Genomic DNA, 23,344 nt, shown 5'->3' with positions numbered 1-23,344 from the left:
TCCGTGAGCAGAAGAATTTTAATTTGGGCTCAAGACATTTTATTGACCAATAGTGCCACTATCCAATTTATTTGGCCCAAAATGAATTAAATCAAAAAGCCCATCTCACAACCCACATCAATAAAAAAACGTGGCCCAAAAGAGAAATAATTCCTAAGCGGCCCAAATCACAAAATGAATAATTCAAATCACAAAATATTTAATAATTTATTTAGATAAAAGAAAAATAATGGTGAAGAAAGAGGATCTCTTACCCTTCCGGTCAACTACCTCTCTCAAACACACAAATCAAATTAGGGCTCTCAAAACAAAATCACATCAAAATTCTCTCCTGTAAATTTGTTGCGTTCAGAAATTTTTAAGAAATTGTAAATTTGAGTGTCAGAGTTCGAAATCTGATAAGTTTCGAAGATTTAAGCTTTTTTCATGTAGCTATGTGATTTCGGAAATAATGAAAGTTTGCATAAATAAGACAAAATTAAATGTTCAGCTACTAACAAAATTAAACACATCTAATTTTCAACTGTTAATAAAATTAAGGGATATTGGCATCTAATATCACGGAACTTTAAAAAAGTTGAGTTTTTCCCACGAACTTTAAAATTGGCAAATAATATCACGAACTTTACCCCGTGTTTGTTTTTTCCCACGAATGAAAAAATTCCCACAAATAATATTGTGATACCGATTTTTTTTCGTAATTTCTCGACAACAATTTTGAAAGTTTCAAGTTTTTTAATTTTTGAAGATAGTTTTTCTTAAAGCACACCCTCCAAAATTGTTCTTTAATCTATTAAAATAACATAAATTTTTTCATTCGTAGGAAAAAACAAACACGGGTAAAGTTCATGATATTATTTGCCAAATTTAAAGTTCGTGAGAAAAACCCCAACTTTTCGAAAGTTTTGTGATATTAGATGCCAATATCCCTAAAATTAAACACACCTTCATAATGTTAAATACACTGACATAAATTAAACACTTTTACATAAATTAAACACATTTACCTCAAATTAAACACAATTGCATACTATGGACTGCTAAACACACTTGCATATTGTGAACTGCTAAACACAATTGCATAAATAAAACACACTTACTATGAAATGCTAAACATGGTCTTCGACATCATTTTGAGCTCACTATTTCCCTAAGCAAAAGGTAAAATAATCAAGCACATCGTCACAAAGTATAGCTAAAGCATGCTTACGAGAAAATACATCAGTTGCAACATTTATTTACCTTTCATGTACTTAATTTTACATAGAGGAATAACTTTGACAAAAACACTCCATTTGTCGTGTCTCTTATCTAGCTTATGTTAAAAGACAACGAAATAAAATATCGTTAAGAGAATTATTTTTTAAGATAGGTATACTAGAAAACATGTTTCGAGCAGGATGCACGATTAAAATTGCTTCTATAATCCACTTTTAACCAATTAAAGGCGAGAAGAGGTAGTTTTATCGCATTTATTTGCTTATGCATTTGTAAGACGTATCTCAAATATTTGAATATAAGAAACAAACAAGCCTAATTCTTCTGCATAGTAGACTAGTTGCGAATGGCATACATAGTAGGTAGCGATGTTGGTTCTTTGTAGATATAATATAGTTAATCACAATCTATATAGGCATTGTGATAGAGACCCCGAGACAGCAGACATTCAGACCAACGAACCAGGACCGAGCCACACGGTGAGCGACGTGGAAGACAAGGGACGCAAGAGCAGAGGAAGGAAGCGTGAAACGGCAAGGAAGGAGAGGCCACAAAGAGTGAGATCCAGACCAGCGAAGTACAGAGATTTCATATCTCCATGAAGTTTGGAATTAATCTTTTTTATGGTTAGTTAGTTACGTTTTTTCCATATTAAGACATTCCATTGTTTAGAGTTATTTTATTTAATCTTTTCGGGTTTTCTTCTTGATTCTTTCCCGAATCGTAGAGTCGAATCAAGCAGGGTTGCGATCCTATATATTATAGGATCCATTAGAGAGTCAAAATCATCGAGAATAAGAAATAAAACTCTTTTCTCATGAAAAACCCTACTCTCTTCCACCACTTTTGTTATGTTCATTATTTTCATTCTCAAAACAGGTACTCAAACTCCTAAGATAGGATTCGAAGCCTATCATCTGGTGCTTCATTGAGCTCTCTTTCTCCACCGACCCTCGCCCATCGCCATCATGCCGGAGATCGACACAGAGACGTCGGGCGAGACCGAAACACCCACAACCGTGTACTCCAACGAGGAACTTACACAATTGCTCTTTGATTTGAAGATTCGTTATGCCGGGTACGATAAGAAGTTTAACCACAACCAGTTCAACCTTGAGTCGTTCACACGCCGATAAGAAGTAACGAACAAGATACTCGAGGAGGGTATAACTCTCTTGCTGGACGCCAACCACCGGCGCAAACCGGTTATACCCGACGACCTGGGGCCTCCACCAAGATGGAAACTCCCTCCATCGATTCTCGTTACCCCGGATGGAATCGAGGCCGAGCAACTCCCGAGGGTTGAACCGGAGGCGCCCCGGTTCGACGACACCAACGCATCGGAGTGGATTCGTAAAATTCAATGGTACTACAATCACTATTACACTCTATTGAGTGATCGGGTCTATTTGATGTCCTACTTGTTCGATCACCCGACATCTAGTTGGTTGACCTTCTGGGAGGACAACTGCAGCCACAAATCTTGGGATCAGTTTTTTATGGCGGTTAAGAACCGTTTTGACCCAGAATTATATGTTGATCATGTGGGATGTCTTGCAGAACTTCGTCAGACCACCACCGTCGAGGCTTACCGATCGGAGTTCAAAGAGGTGATGCAGAAAACGGCAAACGTGTGCGAGGATACCCTTATCTCTTTATTTATCTCTGGGCTGCGTGACCCTATGAAGCATGAATTATTGACTCGTCGCCCCGCTACGCTCGCTGAGACATTCAACTTGGCGCAACGATCAGCAGCTTGCCACAAGCTCACAACAGCACCGAAACAGACACCCCCCCCCCCCGGCCACCATGGACGGGCCACGACAACCGCCCCCGCTCAACTACTACCACTACTCCGCCAACGACGACGAGTCCAGCCGGGCCAGGCCAACAACAGCGCCCACCTCCACATGGGCAGCCTCGGGAGGGTGTGCCTCTTCTCCGGATATCTAAGGCCGAACGAGATGAAAGGACCCGTAGGAACTTATGTTGGCATTTCCCGGAGAAGTATTCAAGGGGGCGTGTGTGTACTATGAAGTTTTATGCTCTATTCGCGGACGAGGAGGTGGATGACATACCCGACGAGGAGATTCTGAATGAGACGGACGATGCTGAAACCTTGGTGATTTCGGGCGACGTTTCCAGTATACATGTGATTGGACCATGCCTGAAACCTCACTCACTTTGCTTAACAGGATTGACTAATGGATCTGAGGTGGCCGTACTGATTGATGGTGGCAGTACACATAACTTCATCAAACCCACCATCGCAGATCATGCCTGAAACCTCGCTCACTTTACGTTGTGATTATGTTTTCCTGCAAACCCACCCCTATTTCTCTGCAAGACATGACCTTCTACATTGATCTCTTCATTTTACAGGTCGAGGGGCCGGATGTCATACTCGGCGTTCAATGGCTGCAGGATCTTGGTGATGTTACTCAGAATTTCCGTAATAGGACGATGAAGTTTGACTGGGTGGATCAGACTGTGTTCCTCAAAGGGGAAAATGTTCAGCCACGCCGAATTTCCTATAATAACATATTCTCTCTCGTGGATCAGGAGCCAGATTGCGAGATTTTTGAGCTCATCGCAGCTCGTGCTTATGCCGCGACAACCCTAGTCGTTGCTAACCAGCCGCAGCCTGACCCTGTCTACCGGAAGGTACTCGTCCTATTAATGTTAAGCCTTACAGATATCCGTATTTTCAGAAGGCAGAAATAGAGCGCCAAGTCAAGGAGATGCTAGCTCAGGGCGTTATTCAGACTAGTACCGGCTCCTTTTCGTCACCAGTGCTCCTTGTCAGGAAAAAGGATGGGACGTTTCGTTCATGTGTTGATTACAGAGCGCTGAATGCTGCCAGTACTCCAGATCACTTCCCGATCCCTACAGCTGATGAACTATTCGATGAATTGAACAAAGCCAAGGTATTCTCTAAGTTGGACTTGAGGTCGGGTTATCATCAAATTCGAATGCAAATTGCAGACATCCATAAAACGGCGTTCCGGACACATGAAGGACACTATGAATTTTTGGTGATGCCTTTCGGGTTGACAAATGCTCCATCAACCTTCCAAGCGGCAATTAACAATATTTTCCAACCTTTCCTTCGTCGATTTGTGATTGTATTTTTTGATGATATTCTTGTCTACAGTACCTCATGACTGATCATGTTACACATCTAGAACAAGTTTTGCATATTCTGCGAATTAAATGTTTCTATGTCAAACCATCTAAGTGCTCATTCGGGGTGAATACTATTGATTATTTGGGACATATTATATCGGTTGGTGAACTACGCGCGGACCCCTCCAAGATAGAGGCAATGACGGCATGGCCAACACCGGTTACAATTAAGCAATTGCGTGAGTTTCTTGGCTTGACTGGGTATTATAGGAGGTTTGTGAGGAATTATTCTACCATTGCATCACCCCTCACCGATCTCCTGAAAAAGGAGTCCTTTATTTGGACTCCTGCAGCTGACACCAGTTTCGCAGAGTTGAAACGAGCAATGACTGAAGCACCGGTACTTCGCCTGCCAGATTTCGATATTCCATTCACCATTGAAACAGATGCGTCGGACTTTGGGATTGGGGTTGTGTTGCTTCAGAATAGTCAACCCCAGCCCTTCTTTAGCAAGAAACTCGGTCCTAAGCGACGAGTGGCGTCCACATATCATAAGGAGCTTTATGCCATCGTTGAAATGATGCAGAACTGGCACCAATATTTGTTGGGAAGGGAGTTTATTATTTGTAGTGATCAGCGCAGTTTGAAGGATTTACTGTCACAAATAGTTCATACTCCTGATCAACAATTTTACATCAAAAAACTCATGGGATTCAAGTTCAAGATCGAGTACAAATCTGGGGGCTCGAACCAAGTTGTTGATGCCCTGTCACGAATTGAGCATGGAACGTGCGATGAGGCACCGCAACTTCTGGCTCTTTTCGCTCGTCCGGTACCGGCGATGTTGGAGATAATCCGCGGCAAAAATAGAGAGTTGCCTGGTTTAATCTCGCTGCACATGGAGGGAGGTCGTTGTAGGGGCTGCCCCAGCTCATGTTTCCGTCGTCGACGGTCTCTTGTTCTTTAAACATAGGCTATATCTCAGCCGAGACTCCTCCGCGATTCCAGATATCCTTGCAGACGCTCACAACTCCAAGATGGCGGGTCATCCTGGTGATAGGAGGACTTTCGTCGCCCGCGTCTCTGCATCCTTTTTCTAGCCGGGCATGAAGACAGATGTACGTTGGTTCATCGCGGCATGTTCGGTGTGTCAGGCAACGAAGTATATGACGGATAAGCCATCTAGGCTTCTTCAACCATTGCCCATTCCGGACTCTGTATGGTCGGCGGCATCCATGGATCTCATTGTTGGTCTCCCTCCGTCGCATGGGTACACGGCAATTATGGTGGTCGTGGATCGCCTCTCCAAATACGCCCACTTTGGAGCACGGAAACCGGGTTTTGATGCAAAGAAGGTTGCCGCCATATTTGTTAACACTGTGGTTAAGCTCCATGGCTTTCCGGAGAAATTGCTTTCTGATCGGGACGCTATTTTTATGAGCGATTTTTGGAGTGAGTTGTTGGCCTTGAGTGGAACGAAGCTGCAATTTACAACAGCTTATCATCCGCAGACGGATAGCCAATCGGAAGTGACAAATAGAGGACTCGAACAGTATTTGCGGGCCTTTATGTATGAGCAGCCAGGTAGGTGGTTTGAATTTCTTCCATGGGCTGAATTGGCAATGAATTGCAGTATCAACGTGAGTATTGGGATGTCCCCTTTTCGTGCTCTTTATGGCAGAGATCCACCAAATATATTTCATACCCCAGCCACCCCGGCGAATAACGCAGTTGTGGCTGCCAACTTGGGTGACCGAACAGCCTTGCTTCGGGTTTTGAAGGCCAATCTTGAGGCTACTCAACGGAGAATGGCAGATGCAGCTAATAAACGACGCCGTCATGTCGAGTTTGCAGTTGGTGATAAGGTGTTACTTCGTCTCCAACCTTATCGCCAGGTTTCGGTCGATCGACCGATTTCGACGAAGTTAGGCAAGAGATATTATGGTCCTTATGAGATTGTTGAAAGGATCGGGGCAGTCGCTTATAGGCTGCAGTTACCAATTGGAAGCCGCATTCACAATGTATTTCATGTCTCATTGTTGAAACCATTTGTTCAGCCACTGTCAGAGTCCACATCGCAGCAACTATCGTCGGATTTTGTGCAGAGTCGGCCTATCGATGTACCGGTAAGCGCATTGGAGGAGCGTGTAGTGATTGTCGAGGGCCTTCCTCAGTGCCAATCGCTCGTCAGTTGGGCATCGGATCCCGCCAACCGGACTTGGGAGTCGAAGGAGAAGTTGTTGCAGCACTTTCCTACTTTGGACCTTGGGGGCAAGATCGTTCTTAACGGGAAGGGAGTTGATAGAGACCCCGAGACAGCAGACATTCAGACCAACGAACCAGGACCGAGCCAAACCGTGAACGACGTGGAAGACAAGGGATGCAAGAGCAGAGGAAGGAAGCGCGAAACGGCAAGGAAGGAGAGGCCACAAAGAGTGAGGTCCAGACCAGCGAAGTAGAGAGATTTCATATCTCCATGAAGTTTGGAATGAATCCTTTTTTTGGTTAATTAGTTACATTTTTTCCATATTAAGACATTCTATTGTTTAGAGTTATTTTATTTAATCTTTTCGGGTTTTCTTCTTGATTCTTTCTCGAATCGTAAAGTCGAATCAAGCAGGGTTGCGATCCTATATATTATAGGATCCATTAGAGAGTCAAAATCATCGAGAATAAGAAATAAAAACTCTTTTCTCGTGAAAAACCCTACTCTCTTTTGCCGCTTTTGTTCTGTTCATTATTTTCATTCGCAAAACAGGTGCTCAAACTCCTAAGATAGGATTCGAAGCCTATCACATTGGCTACCTAATTGTGAAAGGTTTCAGTGTCAGTGTGTGTAAGTTTTCTTACCTTAAGAAACTAGTGACACTATTGTGGTATAACACTAAATGGATCTAACAATGCAATTAGGGCTGATAATTTTTGGCACGACACGAACCCGCACGAAAATAATGGGTATGTGTCAAAGCTAATTGGGTTCGTGTTCTTATCGTGTCGACATGTTAACGACACGAAAACTTCGTGTCGTGTTCGTGTTACACGTTAAGAAATAATATTAATATATTATAATATTATTATTTTATTCTTTATTTTAAAATTTTATAATTAAAATTTAAAATTTAATATTATAAATAATATTAATATATTATAATATTTTTATTATAGTATCGTTATTGTGTCGAGTCATATATGTGTTGTTATCGTGTCGTGTTGACCCGAAGTGGTTCGTGTCGTTAATGGGTTCGTGTCGTGTTCGGGTCGTGTTCGTGTCTAAGGGTAGTGTTAAATTCTCCAAATCATTGTCCCACATCGGCTTGGTGATGATCCTAGCTTCTCTATATAAGTGTGGATAACCCTCCCCCTTATGAGGCCTTTTAAGGGGTGAGTGACCCATTTCTAATATGATATCAGAGCGGGCCCAAGTCGATGATGGATTTCTCTTTATTTCTTATCTACCTCATTAGTGGAAGACCGATGTCCTTTTCGGCCCACATCGATGATGGTTCTCTCTTATCTCTTGCATTGCCTACCCACGTGATGGAAGCCCGATGTCCTTTCCGGCCCACACGTGAGGGGGCGTGTTAAATTCTCTCAATTCTGTCCCACATCGACTTGGTGATGATCCAATCTAATCTATATAAGTGTGGATAACCCTCCCCCTTATGAGGCCTTTTAAGGGGTGAGTGGCTCATTTCTAATATGGTATCAGAGCAGGGCCCAAGTCGATGATGGTTTATCTCTTTATCTCTTCTCTTGCCTACCCACGTGATGGAAGTCTGATGTGTCATTCCGGCCCACACGTGAGGGGGCGTGTTAAATTCTCCAAATCATTGTCCCACATCGGCTTGGTGATGATCCTAGCTTCTCTATATAAGTGTGGATAACCCTCCCCTTTATGAGGCCTTTTAAGGGGTGAGTGGCCCATTTCTAATAGGTAGCGGGTCATGTTCGTGTTTGTAGTTTTCTTAACGGGTCGTGTTCGTGTTTGTTGTTATCGTGTCATGTCGTTATCGTGTCGACACAAAAACGACACAACACGCACGATTTGCCACCCCTAAATGCAATTAGTCTTTCATGAATATTTACTAAAAGACAAGGTCTCGATAATTGTTACTATTTCTTATTAATCATTATTGACATAATATTGAGCATACGATATTGGTTATCTACTACTTTGTTTATCAAAAAGTGCAAGCTTTGTGTAATCAAAGAATCCTAATACTTTGGGCAGTGGTGTTCAGTAAAAATTACAACGTAGGATCCTGATGATTAGCCAATGATTCTCATGACCCAACAACTCTAAATGCCTTTGTCTCATCTTTCAATGGGACGAGATCCCAACTATGAAACAACTTGGAATCCCAAAAGAAGGCGATGACCTCTATGTTGATGTAATATCCTTTATAGCGTTTTCAATCTATGTTATTTTCTTCTCTCTTTTTTTTGCAATTTTATTTGTTTTATGATTTAAAAATAAAAAAAAACACTTAGTAATATGTCAAACAATAAAAATTGGTAAAATAAATTGTGATTGGAATTAGGCATACCTTATTTCAAGAGTACCGCCTAAAATAAACAATAGTACTGATGTAAGAAAAAAAAAATTTGTGACTAAAAATAAAGCTGATTTAATTTCATTTCAGTGAACGTCCATAGTGTTTAGAACTTTTGATATTAATACTGATAGATCATATTTCACCATCAATCGTCGAAATCAGTAGCATGAATTCACACATAACTTGCGTGATTAATTGATAATGGTTGCTTATTGAACACAAACTTTAAAAAAAATTGACAGGTTCGTATTTTATTGGATTGGTTGGGCGATAAATACATAGTACTATATAATTTTCTAAAGATTTTCCATTTGTCATAGTCAAAGTTGAGGAAAAGAAAAATTTACATTTATCAAAGCACGTGTTTTGACTCCTGCGGTTCGTTATGAATATTTTTCAAATCAAGTAATGTTATTGGTTTGGTTGGGCGACATATAGTATGAATTTTTACTCCACTTTGGAGTCTATATGAACATAAAATAAAACAAACATGTTTAATGAGGAAAGGGAAAAGAAATAAAAACAAACACTAAAAGAAAAATTTAAAAATTACTCCTATTTAGTTAATATGTTCACATTTAATGTTAGTTGATATACTATTAATTAATATTTTATCATTAAATTGCAAAGATATCAATGTGCAATCGGATGAAAAATTGTAAAACTCTCTTTTTTCCCTCTTGCCAACAACTAGAGAACAAACCTTCGTTCTAATAGTCAGCACTCTATGCAGTAAGGGATTAAAAATTGCAAAACTCTCTTTTTTTCCCTCTTGCCAACAACTAGAGAACAAACCTTCGTTCTAATAGTCAGCACTCTATGCAGTAAGGGATTAGCCAAATAATTTGCTCCATTCACATAAATAAAAATCAAATCCATAACCTCATACTTAAAGGATGAGGTCTTTATAGATATAGATAACACTCTTTGCTCTTAAAATCTTGAACTTTGGGTGAATATGATATTTCTATCGAATTTTTAAGTGGTCTTAAGAATCATAAACTCTAAATCTGGTATCAATTTATCACAGAGGGTCATATTTCCAAGCCGACATATCTACTAAGGCATATTTTATCTTATTAGACATTTATTAGCCAAAGCCAAATTCAAGAATTAGAATTTCAATACAATGTAATTTCATGTAAAATTTATTTGAGCCGGTAGAGAAAATTGTACATTTTCAATTTTTAAAATTATTTCCAAAGTTCGTAGTACATATCAGGATTTGTCTGAAATTTATAATTTTTAAAATCAAAACTATTAAATTATGTCTAGCATAATCGTAACAAAACACTAATGCACATGACATTACTAATTCAGATGAAGTTGTCACAAAAATATAAATTGGTAGATTTAAAAGTTTAAAAAAGGTAAATTTACTAAAACAGCTCCCTTCTAAGAAAGGTTTCAGTTTTCAAGATAAGATATTCTGTAAGACTGTAACTATATATGGTTGACTCATATTAATTCTACATGCCATAGAAGTCCAAATTTGCTGGCATATATTAATGTCCAGTTGCAAAGAACCAAATCAATAGTGATACAACTCTATTTTTCTATTACAATCTCATTTTCAAGATTCCATCTTAAAGATACCCGGATCTTCACGCCTTCCAAAAATAATGATTCTATCATTGATAGACCAGAGCTTCTTCATTCTGTAGTTTTCCACTACATGTTCAAGTCAAGATTGTTTACAGATTGTTTTCTCCAAAGTAAAAATCTCATCTTTTTTCACACACAGAACATGGGTTCCATTTTGTGGGGCAGAGTTTTCTTGTTTTGATTTGCAGAACTATTAGCTGTTAATGCGAAAAAAAAACAGTTTTTGGCTTGATTTATTTTAGTGGTTGGTGATGCATCTCTTTCTTTGCTCTTTTTATATGATACAGATACAATTATTTGCTACTCTTCATAATGATTTTGTGGTCTAGTTTGAGAAAATTCATGTGCTTTTTTAGGTTTCTAATTCTAATTCTAATTCATCATGGTAATGGTTGCATAATTGTCTTCTTTTTATCCATTGACTATTTTGCAGTTTGCTTTTGCATTAGTCCAATGATACAAATTTCATCATTTCAAGATTCATCCCATCTGATTTGTGTTCTTCCCTTTTTCAATATAGGATTATTTAAGCCTCCCATCTCTTGAATCAGAGAGATTCATATTTACACAGTTGCAAATGTATCTGGTTGAGAGCAAAGGAGGTGCGATAGCTTGCATGCTCCTAGCTCTATCCTTCTTGGGCACATGGCCTGCGTTGTTAACTCTCCTCGAGAGGCGAGGCCGCCTCCCTCAGCACACTTATCTTGATTACACAATCACAAATCTCTTGGCTGCAATCATCATTGCCTTCACATTTGGTGAAATTGGCAACCAAAAGCCAAACTTCCTGGACCAACTATCTCAGGTCAGCTTATATCCATTTTGTCTGAATCTTGCAATAGATATGAGCATGGCATTCTAAACAAGTTGATTACTTTCAGGATAATTGGCCTAGTGTGTTGTTTGCAATGGCTGGTGGGATTGTTCTGAGCCTTGGCAATCTGGCAACGCAGTATGCTTGGGCGTTCGTTGGTTTGTCAGTCACCGAGGTTATATCGTCCAGCATAACCGTTGTCATAGGTAGTATGGGTTTTGTGATAAGTAGGTTGATGTATTTTCTAAATCAGATCCATATTGGTTCATCCAGGAACGACGTTGAATTATTTCTTGGACGGAAAAATCAACAAGGCTGAGATTCTTTTCCCTGGCGTTGGATGCTTTCTGATTGCTGTTTGTTTTGGCTCTGCTGTTCATTCTTCCAATGCTGCTGATAACAAAGCTAAGCTTGCTGCAGCTGTGTACGTTTTCCTCGTTCAGTTCTTGATGGCATTTCGAGCTTTTGTATTGTTGGTGTCTGTGTTTGTTGATGCAAATCTCATTTTACAGTGAAAAGAATGCTCATACTTCCATAGAAAGAAACAAGGGTAAGAGCATATAAAAATATAAATTTCTTTTCCTACTGTCCTGTTAGGTTGACAATTATCTTAAATTGATAACTGACAATTATTTCAACAACCTATGTTATAGATATAACACCAAGACATTACTATGTCAACTAAATATAGTTTACATACGTATACTATCAACAAAAGACATACGTATGTCAACTAAAAGTACTATCAACAAAAGACATACGTATGTCAACTACTTTTAGTTGACATATATATGTCTTCGTGTTGAATTCATAACATAGGTTGTTGACATAGTTGTCAGTTATCAATTTTTAGCTAGTTATCAACTAATCATATCCATTTTTTTCCTATGTGCTTTCATTCATATATTTTGTATATAATCTACAGATTTGGAGAATGGAAGCAACAAAGCAAAGTATGGCACTGCAGATTTTCTCATAGATCTTGAGAACAAAAGGGCAATCAAGGTTTGTTTAGTGCTTTCATTTTGAAAGGAGAAAAAACAAGATTTGAATATGATGTTGGTGGTGTAGGTTTTTGGGAAGGGAACATTCATAGGTTTGGGAATAACTTTCTTCGCGGGGCTATGCTTCTCCCTCTTCACTCCGGCCTTCAACCTCGCCACAAACGATCAGTGGCATACACTGAGAGACGGCGTCCCCCACCTGAGTGTGTACACTGCATTCTTCTACTTCTCATCATCCTGCTTCGTCATAGCCGTCATCCTCAACATCAGTTTCTTGTACCGCCCCATCTTGAACTTGCCCAAGTCGTCCTTGAGAGCGTATGTTTCTGACTGGGATGGCAGAGGTTGGGCCCTTTTGGCTGGGCTTCTATGCGGATTTGGCAATGGCCTTCAGTTCATGGGAGGCCAGGCTGCTGGTTATGCAGCAGCAGATGCTGTTCAGGTCGGTTGATCATCATCTTCTACTGTTTCGATCTTGAAACATAATACTGATCACATTTTGGTTTGCGTCTATGTAGGCTTTGCCCCTGGTGAGTACGTTCTGGGGTATGATTCTGTTTGGAGAGTACAGAAGATCTTCGAGGAGAACGTATGTGCTTCTCGTTGGCATGTTGTTTATGTTCGTGGTTGCTGTTGCTGTCCTCATGGCGTCGGCAGGTCACCGGAAGTAGTGACTAGCATATCATCACTGATGTAGGTGCTGCTTTTCTTTGTGACAAAAAAAGGAACCTAAAATAGACAAAAAGGAAATGTAAATTTGGTTGAAAAAAAGAAATTGTAAAGAATATGGTACTTTTATTCTTAGAAAAGGTGTGTTGTGTTTCATACATAAAAATGCTGAGTTTTGTCTATTGTTTTTAATGAAGAGTTACCACTGTCATCAAATGAAAAAAGCTATTCAAAAAATAAATCTGCTATTGATTCTGAAGAACAAGAAAACTAGTGCAAATTAAAGATTGATAAGACAAACGTGGTATAGTTAGAAATGGAATTACTTGTAACAACAATCAAGGCTCACCACAGACCTACCTGCATATGTGACCAACACGACAAGAGAGAAGACATACCTTAAGAGAACCACGAGGAATCTGGCTGACTCAACCAACGGAATACAGAACGCAGACTATGACTCCATCAACACATTTGGAATAAGTAAAGATTTATGAGTCTTGACTCCAATGAGGATTCCATGAGTGAAGATGAAGGCATTGATGAGTCGGAAATGCTAGCAGATACTTGATACGACATGGCGAGTCTACAAAAGGGGAGACCGACAGGTGGTTGATTGGGAAACAAACGCGGGAGAGAAAGAAGGAGAGTAGACGAAGTCAAGAGGAGCAAGACACATCGGCTTAGTAGTTGCAGATTCATTTTCTGTTATTTTGAATATTTGATTTTCTAGCTGGTAGATTTGTTGAGATTTAGTTGTTGCTATATTCCCTCACATGTAAGTCTATATATTACAATTCCACAATGATGATTCAGCATCTTGGGAAATTGGATTATAGGCGATCTTCAGATCGGGGGCCTCCTTGGAGGATTTATCTTCTTATTCATTATCATTCCATATCAATAAAAGCCGACAGTTCCTCTTTCCCATACTTTTGATTCATAGTTATTCTATCATACATTTGAGCACTCCTCGTGCTCTACCTGGTCCGGCGCCTTTACTCTTATCAATTGGTGCGGTGACGATGGTTAATACTCGCAGTACAGAGTCACGACTTGACGGATTAGAGAAGGCCGCCGGTGACTTAGAGAAACGGACGGGAACTCTGACATCAATGGTCGATGAACTAAATATTCAATGTTCCGGCATCGGTACCAAACTTGATGATTTCATGGCAGAAATCCGGGCTACGTTGGCCGCTGGTTCCACGTCCACTCCCAAACAACCGATCCTGACAACTCCCCCATCGGGATCTGGCCCAACCTCGGCCACCAACTCAACCCTGACCATGCCCACATTTGACGGCACCGACGCTCTCTCTTGGTTGACGCGTGCGGAGCAATATTTTCTGGTGGCTGGTACATTACCGGAGAACCGTTTAGACGTAGCCATGGTCGCTTTGGCCGGCCCGGCCCTGCCTTGGTTCCAACTCTTACATCGACGCCTTCCCACATTGACATGGGATCATCTCAAGCGGGAAATAATGAAACGTTTTGGGGATAAGATGGCGCTCGACGGTTATGAGGCGTTCACTTCTACTCGCCACGAGGGTTCTCTCACTGACTTTGTGACAGCCTTTGAGGCTCGGCTGGTGCAGATTCCAGATTTGGCGGATCACCAATACCTCGGGTTCTTCTTGGCAGCTCTATGTCCAGAGATTCTGATGCACATGAAAGCAGCAAATATCACTTCTTATTCTGATGCAGTACAGATGGCGCTGCAGCTCGATCAACTGTCGGGGTCCCAACCGATCCCCACTCCGACCCCGCCCCCTGTCTCCCCAGCGCAGCCTGTACATCGTTTCAGCTCGAAGCCATTCCCTTCTCCTTCAGGCCCTGTTTCCACACCTGGGCCACGGCGATCATCCGACCGTCGATTCCGCCAGGTCTCTGCAGAGGAATATAAAAAGCATATGGCGGCAGGCACTTGTATTCGGTGCGGATTGAAGTACAGCCCATCGCACCGCTGCCCTCCGAAAACACTCAATGTCTTTGTGTTGGACGACGACGAGCCCATTTCCGACACTGAGGAAGAGGCCCATCGCACCGAGGAGGTGAGTTTGGAACTCCACTTATCTGAACTCTCTTTCAATGGCCTTGATGCTACAGATACTATGAAGCTTTATGGCCACATTGGCCACAACAAGGTCCTCATCATGGTAGATAGTGGCGCGAGCCACTGTTTCATCTCAGCAGCACTAGCAGACAGCCTCCAGCTCCCGGTCACCCCCACCGCCGCCTATTCGGTCACGTTGGGCGACGAGTCCAAGGTCCGATCTTCCGGGATCTGCCAAGGGGTCCCTCTGCGATTGGCTTCAGCAGAGTTTATGGTCTCATGCTATGTGTTTTCGCTCCGGAGTATTGATGTTATATTGGGAGTGTCATGGCTGAAAACTCTCGGTGACGTCACAGCTAATTGGGAACGGTCCTCCATGAAATTTAATGTGCAGGGACGGATTGTGACAATTGGAGGTGATCCAACACTTACCCGCCGCGCTTGCTCGGCTGCTGCCATCACTCACTTGGACGCGGGCGACGCGGGCTGGGTCCTCCGGTCTATGTCAACTGCCGACCCGTCCCCAGAATTTGGATTCGACCCCTCCTTACCACCAGCAGCTCGCGACCAACTCCAGGCCCTTGTCGAGGATTTTCCCGCGGCGTCTCGCCCGATTGAGTCCCTTCCCCCTCACCGGTGAACAGACCACCGTATTGCCCTCAAGCCCGGCTCCCTTCCGGTCTCGGTTCGGCCCTACCGTTACAATCACCTACAAAAGGATGAGATGGAACGCCTTGTGGGGGAAATGCTGGCTTCAGGTATAATCCAGCCTAGTACGAGTCCTTACTCCAACCCGGTCCTTCTCGTCCGGAAAAAGGATGGTTCGTGGCGTTTCTGTGTGGATTATCGGGAGCTCAACAAGCGCACCATCCCCGATAAATACCCGATTCCTGTTATTCAAGAGCTATTAGATGAACTACATGGTTCTATCTGGTTCAGCAAGTTGGACCTCAAAGCCGGTTATCATCAAATCCGGGTGGCCAGCCCGGACGTGCATAAGACAGCTTTCCGCACTCATTCCGGTCACTACGAGTTCCTCGTCATGCCATTCGGCCTCACGAACGCCCCGGCCACATTTCAAAGCCTTATGAATGACATTTTCCGTCCTCTTCTCCGGAGATTTGTATTGGTTTTTTTTGATGATATTTTAATTTACAGCAAGACTTGGGACTCTCATTTGGAACATCTTCGCCACGTCTTTGCCATCCTTGAGGAGCACTCCCTCATTGTTAATCCAAAGAAATGTCTCCTGGGCAGGCAGCAGGTTGAATATTTGGGGCATGTGGTGTCCAGCGATGGAGTAAGGATGGATTCTAACAAGGTCTCGGCGGTGCTCCGATGGCCTACGCCCAAGTCCCTAAAGGCAGTGCAGGGATTCCTCGGGTTGACGGGGTACTACCGTCGCTTTATACGGGATTATGGAAAGATCGCTGCCCCTCTCACTAGTTTGCTTAAGAAGCAAATCGATCCCACTAGGAGACCGGCTTGGGTGTGGCCGCCAGAGGCAGAAGAGGCTTTTACCGCCTTGAAAACAGCCCTCACATCTGCCCCGTTGCTCAGGATGCCAGATTTCTCGAAGGAGTTTGTCATCGAGTGCGACGCGTCGGGACGCGGCCTTGGTGCGGTCCTCATGCAAGACAAGCAGCCAGTAGCTTATTTCAGTAAGACCTTGTCCCCTCGTTGGCTCGCCAAGTCAGCATATGAGAAAGAATTAATGGCGTTGGTGCTAGCCATTCATCACTGGCGTCCATATCTGCTCGGTCGTCGTTTCGTCGTTCGTACTGACCAACGTAGTCTCCGCCAGCTCTTAGCCCACCCACTTTCGACCCCGGCTCAGCAAAATTGGGCGGCGAAATTGCTTGGCTATGATTTCACTATTGTCTACAAGGACGGAAAATTAAACCGTGCTGCTGATGCCCTATCTCGCCAGGACGAAGAGGGCTTACTTCTAGCTGCCATTTCCCGACCAACTTGGCCCGAGTGGTCGTCTATCCAGGGCTCTCTAGCCGAGGATCCCATTCTCCGCAACATCATGGGCGATCTGACCAACGGGCGGAAATCGAAACCCCATTTTGAACTGATACATGGGACCTTGTTTTATAAAGGGCGCATTGTGATTCCATCTCACTCTCCATGGATCCAGCGTCTCTTAGCCGAGTATCACGTCACACCTTCCGGGGGTCATGCGGGCGCCTACCGCACGTATCGTCGGCTAGCTTCAAATGTATATTGGCCTGGAATGATATCTCAAGTAACCAAATTTGTGGCAGCCTGTGCAACGTGCCAAAGGAACAAGTATGAGACCTTGGCCCCTGCGGGATTGCTATCGCCGCTGCCCGTTCCGGAGAGAGTTTGGGAGGACTTGAGCATGGATTTCCTATCGGGATTGCCACGTTCGGGCGGTGTCGACTGTGTGCTCGTTGTCGTGGATCGCCTTTCCAAGTATGCCCACTTCCTAGCTCTCCGCCATCCATTTTCCGCCAAACAGGTCGCCGACCTCTTCACCAAAGAGATCGTCCGCCTCCACGGCATACCATTTTCCTTAGCTCCTTCTGGCGTGAGCTGTTCCGTGCCACGGGAACGAAGTTACGAATGAGTTCCGCGTACCACCCGGAAACAGATGGCCAAACGGAGGTGCTAAATCGCTGCCTTCAAACATACCTGCGTTGCTTCTCGTCGGAGCGACCGAAGCAGTGGCATAAATGGCTCGCTTGGGCAGAATACTGCTACAACACGAGTTTCCACTCAGCGTCAGGGACGACACCATTTGAGGTTGTATATGGGCGTCCGCCCCCCACGATCCACGCTTATCTTCCGGGGGAGGTTCGGGCGCAGGCGGTCGTCGAGTCCCTTCAATCTCGCGACGCTGCTTTGACTATCCTCCGCCAGCACCTAGCTCGAGCCCAGCAGCGTATGGTTCGTGCAGCTAACAAGCACCGACGTGATGTGGAATATGCAGTGGGCGATATGGTTTTTCTGAAATTCAGGCCATACCGCCAATCGACCCTGTTCTCGGCAGCAAATAGGAAGCTGGCGCCACGTTTTTTTTGGTCCTTTTCGCGTCGAAGAACGCATTGGGACGACGGCCTATCGTCTCCTTCTTCCACAAGGTTCCCGAATCCACCCGGTGTTCCATGTGTCCTTACTGAAACGGGCAATTGGTGAGGCCACAGCTGAACCGGTGCTTCCCGAGGCTCTGTTGGAGGCAGAAGCACCCTACTTACCAGAAGCTGTTTTGCAGCGCAGGACTCTGCCTCGGGATGGCGAGCAGATTTCCCAGGTCCTGATCAAATGGGGCGGCCTACCTATGGAGGAAGCAACTTGGATGGACGAGGGTGATGTTCGAGGTCAGTTTCCTTACTTCCGCCTTGCGGACAAGGCTGTTTCGGGGGAGGCGGCAGTTGATACGACATGGCGAGTCTACAAAAGGGGAGACCGACAGGTGGTTGATTGGGAAACAAACGCGGGAGAGAAAGAAGGAGAGTAGACGAAGTCAAGAGGAGCAAGACACATCGGCTTAGTAGTTGCAGATTCATTTTCTGTTATTTTGAATATTTGATTTTCTAGCTGGTAGATTTGTTGAGATTTAGTTGTTGCTATATTCCCTCACATGTAAGTCTATATATTACAATTCCACAATGATGATTCAGCATCTTGGGAAATTGGATTATAGGCGATCTTCAGATCGGGGGCCTCCTTGGAGGATTTATCTTCTTATTCATTATCATTCCATATCAATAAAAGCCGACAGTTCCTCTTTCCCATACTTTTGATTCATAGTTATTCTATCATACATTTGAGCACTCCTCGTGCTCTACCTGGTCCGGCGCCTTTACTCTTATCAATACTCGAGAAAGGGAAAGCAGGCTCCGGTTCCAATTTCAGTTTTTTATTAAGATGTACAAGTCTGATGCACACTAGAACTAAAAATAGGTACAAGAAACTGCAAGAACTCAATTAAAATTAGGAAATGTAGTAGGTGATCCCTTCCCCTAACCGACTACTAAGGGATGACTTTTTTGTTCCGGAAATAGGCCAAAAATAAACCATACAACACTCCACAACAGATTCCAGAAATGACAAGTACCCAGTTGAATGTAGAGGCCTCGTCGAATACAGTGTCTTCGAAATTCATTCCAAAAACTGCAGCCACAGCGGCAAACATGGCAGTGACAAAGGTAGCAGCTCTGAGAAGCAACTCGAATTTAATCAGCTGATTCTGTACATTTCCCTGCAGAAGCAAGATCAAGTTAGACATTAAAGATTAAGTATTACTTGAAATAAAACATGTGATAATTGATTGTTTCCTTTACCAGCTTTATGTTGATTAAATCCTCGGTATCATCAATATACTCTTTAAGCTGCACGACAATGGAAAATCGAATTAGAAAAAGAAACACTGCATTAAGAAAATTGTTTACATCGTGAATCTTTTGCTGACCGATAGCAACTTATTGAGTGTGTTGTCTATGCCAACAAAGTATGCTTCAAGTAACATCTCAAGTTGATCGGTATTTTCTCCAGAAGAAGATGAGCTCGAGAAGCTTCCATGTTTAGTGGAACTCATAGTGCTGAAAGCTCTCTGCAATCTGTGGACTCCGCTAGATGATCCCACCGCAGAAACAGGAGCATATTTGGATCCAAAATTTGCATCATTAATTTGATTGCATACATCACTATCTGTAAGTATATCCCTTCTTTCTTTCTTCTCAGTTAGAAACATCTCTGCCATGTCTCCATCATCGTTCATCAGATGCTCTATTTCATCACAAACCTGGTATTCAAGAATACGTAAAAAATATATCAACACTGTCCATGTTTATGTTAGGCTTTGCCAGCAATAATTTCACCTTTTGCACTCGCTGAGTCAAGGCCAGAAGGCTCCCTTTGAATCTACGTACACGCTCTAGATTGAGGGTGCTTATGAATGAGGCCAATTCGTCGAGCACAGGATATATATCCAATTCTAAATCCTTTGTCTACTAAATTCATGAATTTCAGTGCAACGATATATTGGATTCATAAAACAAGCACAACTGCATACCTGAGCATCAAGTGACATACATGTATGCTCCAAAGCAACCTCCAAAGCTCTGAACTCGAAAGGTAGATCGTCTGACCCACGTAGAAAATTATATCAGTGAAACACGATTCACTAATAAGGTGAGCTCTTGTAATGTACATTGTATTTTCTACCTCCTTTCCTATTTCACCTTTGTACATATACAAAAAGGAAACAAAATTCCGGTAGTTTGCTTCATAAACCAAATTAAGCATATGAGCAATTCCGGTATCTTACCATAATTATCTCTGGATACCTCGAGACGCTTGCACAACTCATATTTGTACTGCAGCACTGAGTCTTCTACGGAGTTCTTCAGTATAACCTCATCAGCGGTGATGATGCACCTAATCTGCTCAAGACTGACAACAATGGCCTTGTCACGGCCTAAAATCGAAGAGGGATGGATAAACAAAGGATCCAAGAGTCTTAGGTCTCTGGAAGGCAGCAAACAGCGTCTCATGACAGTTGGCTTATCTAGTTCCATGACTTCGGAGTTCCCTTTGGTATCAATCAATATCCAAGACCGATTTCCAAGATGATGATTTCTCTTCTTCAAGCCGGGAAATCCAGGTCCACGTGCATTGTCCCTCCCAATACCATTTGCATAATATCTCGAATAATCAGCACCGAAAGGTTGAGCCATCTTCACATCTAATGATCTAAGATATCTTCATGGGTCGAGTTCGATATTTAGGCTAAGAATGACATCTTACTTCAGCAACTAGTACATATTTCTACAATCTGATGTAGGAACTGAAAAAGGGAAATATAAAAACATCCAATTAGGTGGTGTTCGGTTTCCTCTAGAATTAAATTATGATATTATTTTAGTTAAAGAGACATTAATCACATGATTAGGATGCAGTTGTTGTTGATTCAATCTCATGAACCAAATACAATATATATTTAATTCCAAGATACATACTTGCAAACCGAACAGATGTTATTATTTAAGATCAACACAATATGTAACTAACAGACATCACAGTATAAAATTACACTTGGATTCAGAATTATGAGGGAGTATTAATAAAAGTAGGAAGAAGCCAATTTTGGGGCAGCAAGAAAGAATCAAACTTTTATACAAGCAACTAAAGCTGAATTCTTATCTAATTTGGGAATTTCTATATCAAACCATAAACCCCCCATTGAGATAGCACATATATTTGGTTGAAGAAGAGTATACCTTTGGTGACAAGAATCCGTCTTATTCGCAAAATTTGGGCAACGGAGATTCTGCTTTCACTTTCAAGGTGCACCTCACGGTCAACGTGATTTATCACTTCCTTTTCTTAAGGGCTTAAAAATCCAAGACTTTGGGTTTTCGAATCCAATCGAAATGTAAACTTAATAAAAAGAATTAAACTATAACATTACAAAAATATAGTATTTCGCTTTGGAAAATTTTGCCACATAAATTATAAAAAATGGCAAAATTTTAGCTAGTCTCATGCTTTTCAAATTCGTCAAATTAAATTATGAGAAATAAATTTTGCAACTATCCCATTTACAATAAAAGATAGTCAAAATACATACATATATAAAAAACGAATTTTAGCATTTTTTTAATATAATTATAAGTTTTATCCTTATTCTAAAATATTTATAAATTATGGGATCAATTTGATAATACTGTGTTTCGAGCTTAAACTCCATAAGTTATGGTGGAAAATTTTCTTGTATTCAACCATAGTATTGTAACTGCCATATACGTTCTAACTACCATTAATTACCATTACAAGTCACTAATTACTATTATCATATTTATTACAATTACCATTACAATTATTCAATATTGGGATTAAAGAATTAGTGCAATTTACCACCACTACCCAATTAATTTGTTTGAATCATTTCTATAAATTAATGGTCTATAATTAATTTAAAATGTGGCACTGCAGTTATAAATGATGATTGATAAAGAATCTATTAATCCAAATTATTTTTATTAATGGATTATAATTTGAAAGGTCTTCATTTGTTATTAATTTAATTTATCACAAATAATATTCGCTTAAAGTCACAGAAACACATACGAAACCCATTTTCTATAAATTTGGCTTTTTTACAAGGATACTTTAGCTTGAGTTCCACCAAGCTAATAAGCTTGAAGAATTGAAAGAAATTCATTCTTGCTATGGGCAATTTCAATAATGCTTCAACTCATTTTAGGATTGAATTAGCTTCCCGATCATTCTACAAAGTGTATCATGTTTTCTTTAACGCCTTCATGTGCTTAATATTGATTGCCCATCACGTATTTTGTCAGAGATAACTAATAAGGCTCATTCAAAAATTGCAAAATTTTGTCATAAATAAAGTTCAAGTATACGGGATAATCCAACAACGAATATAATTTAATTATAGGGAGATGGAAGGAGTCTCATTTTATTATTTTGGGATATTCACACAAAATAATCTCATTTCTTAAAATGTAAGGTTTCTCTTTCATACTTTTCTCCTTTTTTCTCTTCTCTCATACTTTACCCAATTTTTTCTCTTGCTCTCTCTTACTTTATCAATTTCTCGTTACAACTCATATCATCCTCAAATAAGACTATTTTTTGTCGACGGAGGGAATAAAATATTGTTAAATAAATCTATCTACTTATAACTTATTGAGCTATTGAATTGTCTTCCTTTAAAATCTATTTATTAGTTTCTAAACTATAAAATCTATTTATTAGTTTCTAAACTATAAATTTTGTTCTGATGTTGCAATCAATCAAGTTCTGATTAATTAAAATATATATTCCCTTCGTTCTATAATAGTGGAGTTATTTTACTATTTTGCTACGTTTCATAGTAGTAGAGTCATTTCTCTTTTTAGTAAAAAGTCAACACATTTTTTCTCACTTACTTTACTTTCTTTTATTTTATTCTCTCCTCATCTCTCAACCTTTTTCAATTTCATACTTTATTCTTCTTTTACTTAACTCACCCTAACACACTTATTTTTAATCTCCATGTCAAAAAGAAATATCTCCACTATTATAGAATAGAGAGAGTACAAAATTAAATTGTTTCAATTTTGAATTCTCTTGCATCATCAGGTCTCTCATTTTCTCTCCTCCATCCATTTTTTATTATAAACTTCAATTCAATAAAAGAAATTATTCAATATAGTATAATATGACAGTGTTGTATTGACATTTTACGTAAATTATCATTCATGTCAGCATGGAAATTTGGATTATTTGCAAAACAATTAACAAAAATATTTAAAATTAA

General features: G+C 41.2%; 3 protein-coding genes across 5 annotated transcripts; 2 read left to right on the top strand and 1 right to left on the bottom strand.

The window, feature by feature from the left end:
• Positions 1-10,756: 10,756 nt before the first annotated feature.
• LOC125211160 (ureide permease 1-like) lies at positions 10,757-13,172 on the top strand. Of its 2 annotated transcripts, none has more exons than XM_089066906.1 (8): positions 10,757-10,828; positions 11,026-11,310; positions 11,387-11,525; positions 11,593-11,743; positions 11,832-11,869; positions 12,245-12,324; positions 12,391-12,765; positions 12,842-13,172. In XM_089066906.1, the coding sequence occupies exons 1-8, from the start codon at positions 10,757-10,759 to the stop codon at positions 12,992-12,994; spliced, it is 1,293 nt and encodes a 430-aa protein (XP_088923032.1). In that variant the 3' UTR covers positions 12,995-13,172. The 2 variants fall into 2 exon arrangements, with proteins under 2 accessions (XP_088923032.1, XP_047966829.1); XM_048110872.2 differs by having other exon boundaries at positions 10,768-10,890.
• Positions 13,173-14,017: 845 nt separating this feature from the next.
• On the top strand, positions 14,018-15,688 carry LOC148931251 (uncharacterized). The gene has a single exon (XM_089066768.1). It carries the CDS (start codon positions 14,018-14,020, stop codon positions 15,686-15,688), a length of 1,671 nt encoding a protein of 556 aa, XP_088922894.1.
• A 3,294-nt stretch (positions 15,689-18,982) lies between these two features.
• On the bottom strand, positions 18,983-21,440 carry LOC125212744 (magnesium transporter MRS2-5-like). 2 transcript variants are annotated; one of them, XM_048112988.2, is made up of 7 exons: positions 21,300-21,440; positions 20,348-20,866; positions 20,093-20,163; positions 19,899-20,027; positions 19,490-19,822; positions 19,362-19,409; positions 18,983-19,279 (listed from the first exon to the last, which is right to left on the bottom strand). In XM_048112988.2, the coding sequence occupies exons 2-7, from the start codon at positions 20,754-20,756 to the stop codon at positions 19,052-19,054; spliced, it is 1,218 nt and encodes a 405-aa protein (XP_047968945.1). In that variant the 5' UTR covers positions 20,757-20,866; positions 21,300-21,440; the 3' UTR covers positions 18,983-19,051. The 2 variants fall into 2 exon arrangements, with proteins under 2 accessions (XP_047968945.1, XP_088923735.1); XM_089067609.1 differs by lacking the exon at positions 19,899-20,027.
• Between the last annotated feature and the right edge of the window lie 1,904 nt (positions 21,441-23,344).

Source organism: Salvia hispanica, chromosome 3, assembly GCF_029641045.1.
Source record: "Salvia hispanica isolate PSC_SH4W2 chromosome 3, Shi_PSC_v1, whole genome shotgun sequence".
NCBI lineage: Eukaryota > Viridiplantae > Streptophyta > Magnoliopsida > Lamiales > Lamiaceae > Salvia > Salvia hispanica.
This window is presented reverse-complemented; position numbering and strand designations above follow the sequence as displayed.

Bases quoted from the DNA above. Each gene is read 5' to 3' on its own strand.
- LOC125211160 (XM_089066906.1), top strand. From the start codon at position 10,757: ATGCATCTCTTTCTTTGCTCTTTTTATATGATACAGATACAATTATTT. The intron at 11,526-11,592 runs GTAGTATGGGTT...TGGTTCATCCAG, and splicing joins CAGCATAACCGTTGTCATAG to GAACGACGTTGAATTATTTC. The intron at 12,325-12,390 runs GTTTGTTTAGTG...TTGGTGGTGTAG, and splicing joins AGAACAAAAGGGCAATCAAG to GTTTTTGGGAAGGGAACATT.
- LOC148931251 (XM_089066768.1), top strand. From the start codon at position 14,018: ATGGTTAATACTCGCAGTACAGAGTCACGACTTGACGGATTAGAGAAG.
- LOC125212744 (XM_048112988.2), bottom strand. From the start codon at position 20,756: ATGGCTCAACCTTTCGGTGCTGATTATTCGAGATATTATGCAAATGGT. The intron at 20,164-20,347 runs GTAAGATACCGG...TACGTGGGTCAG, and splicing joins GGTATCCAGAGATAATTATG to ACGATCTACCTTTCGAGTTC. The intron at 19,410-19,489 runs GTCAGCAAAAGA...ATTGTCGTGCAG, and splicing joins CACTCAATAAGTTGCTATCG to CTTAAAGAGTATATTGATGA.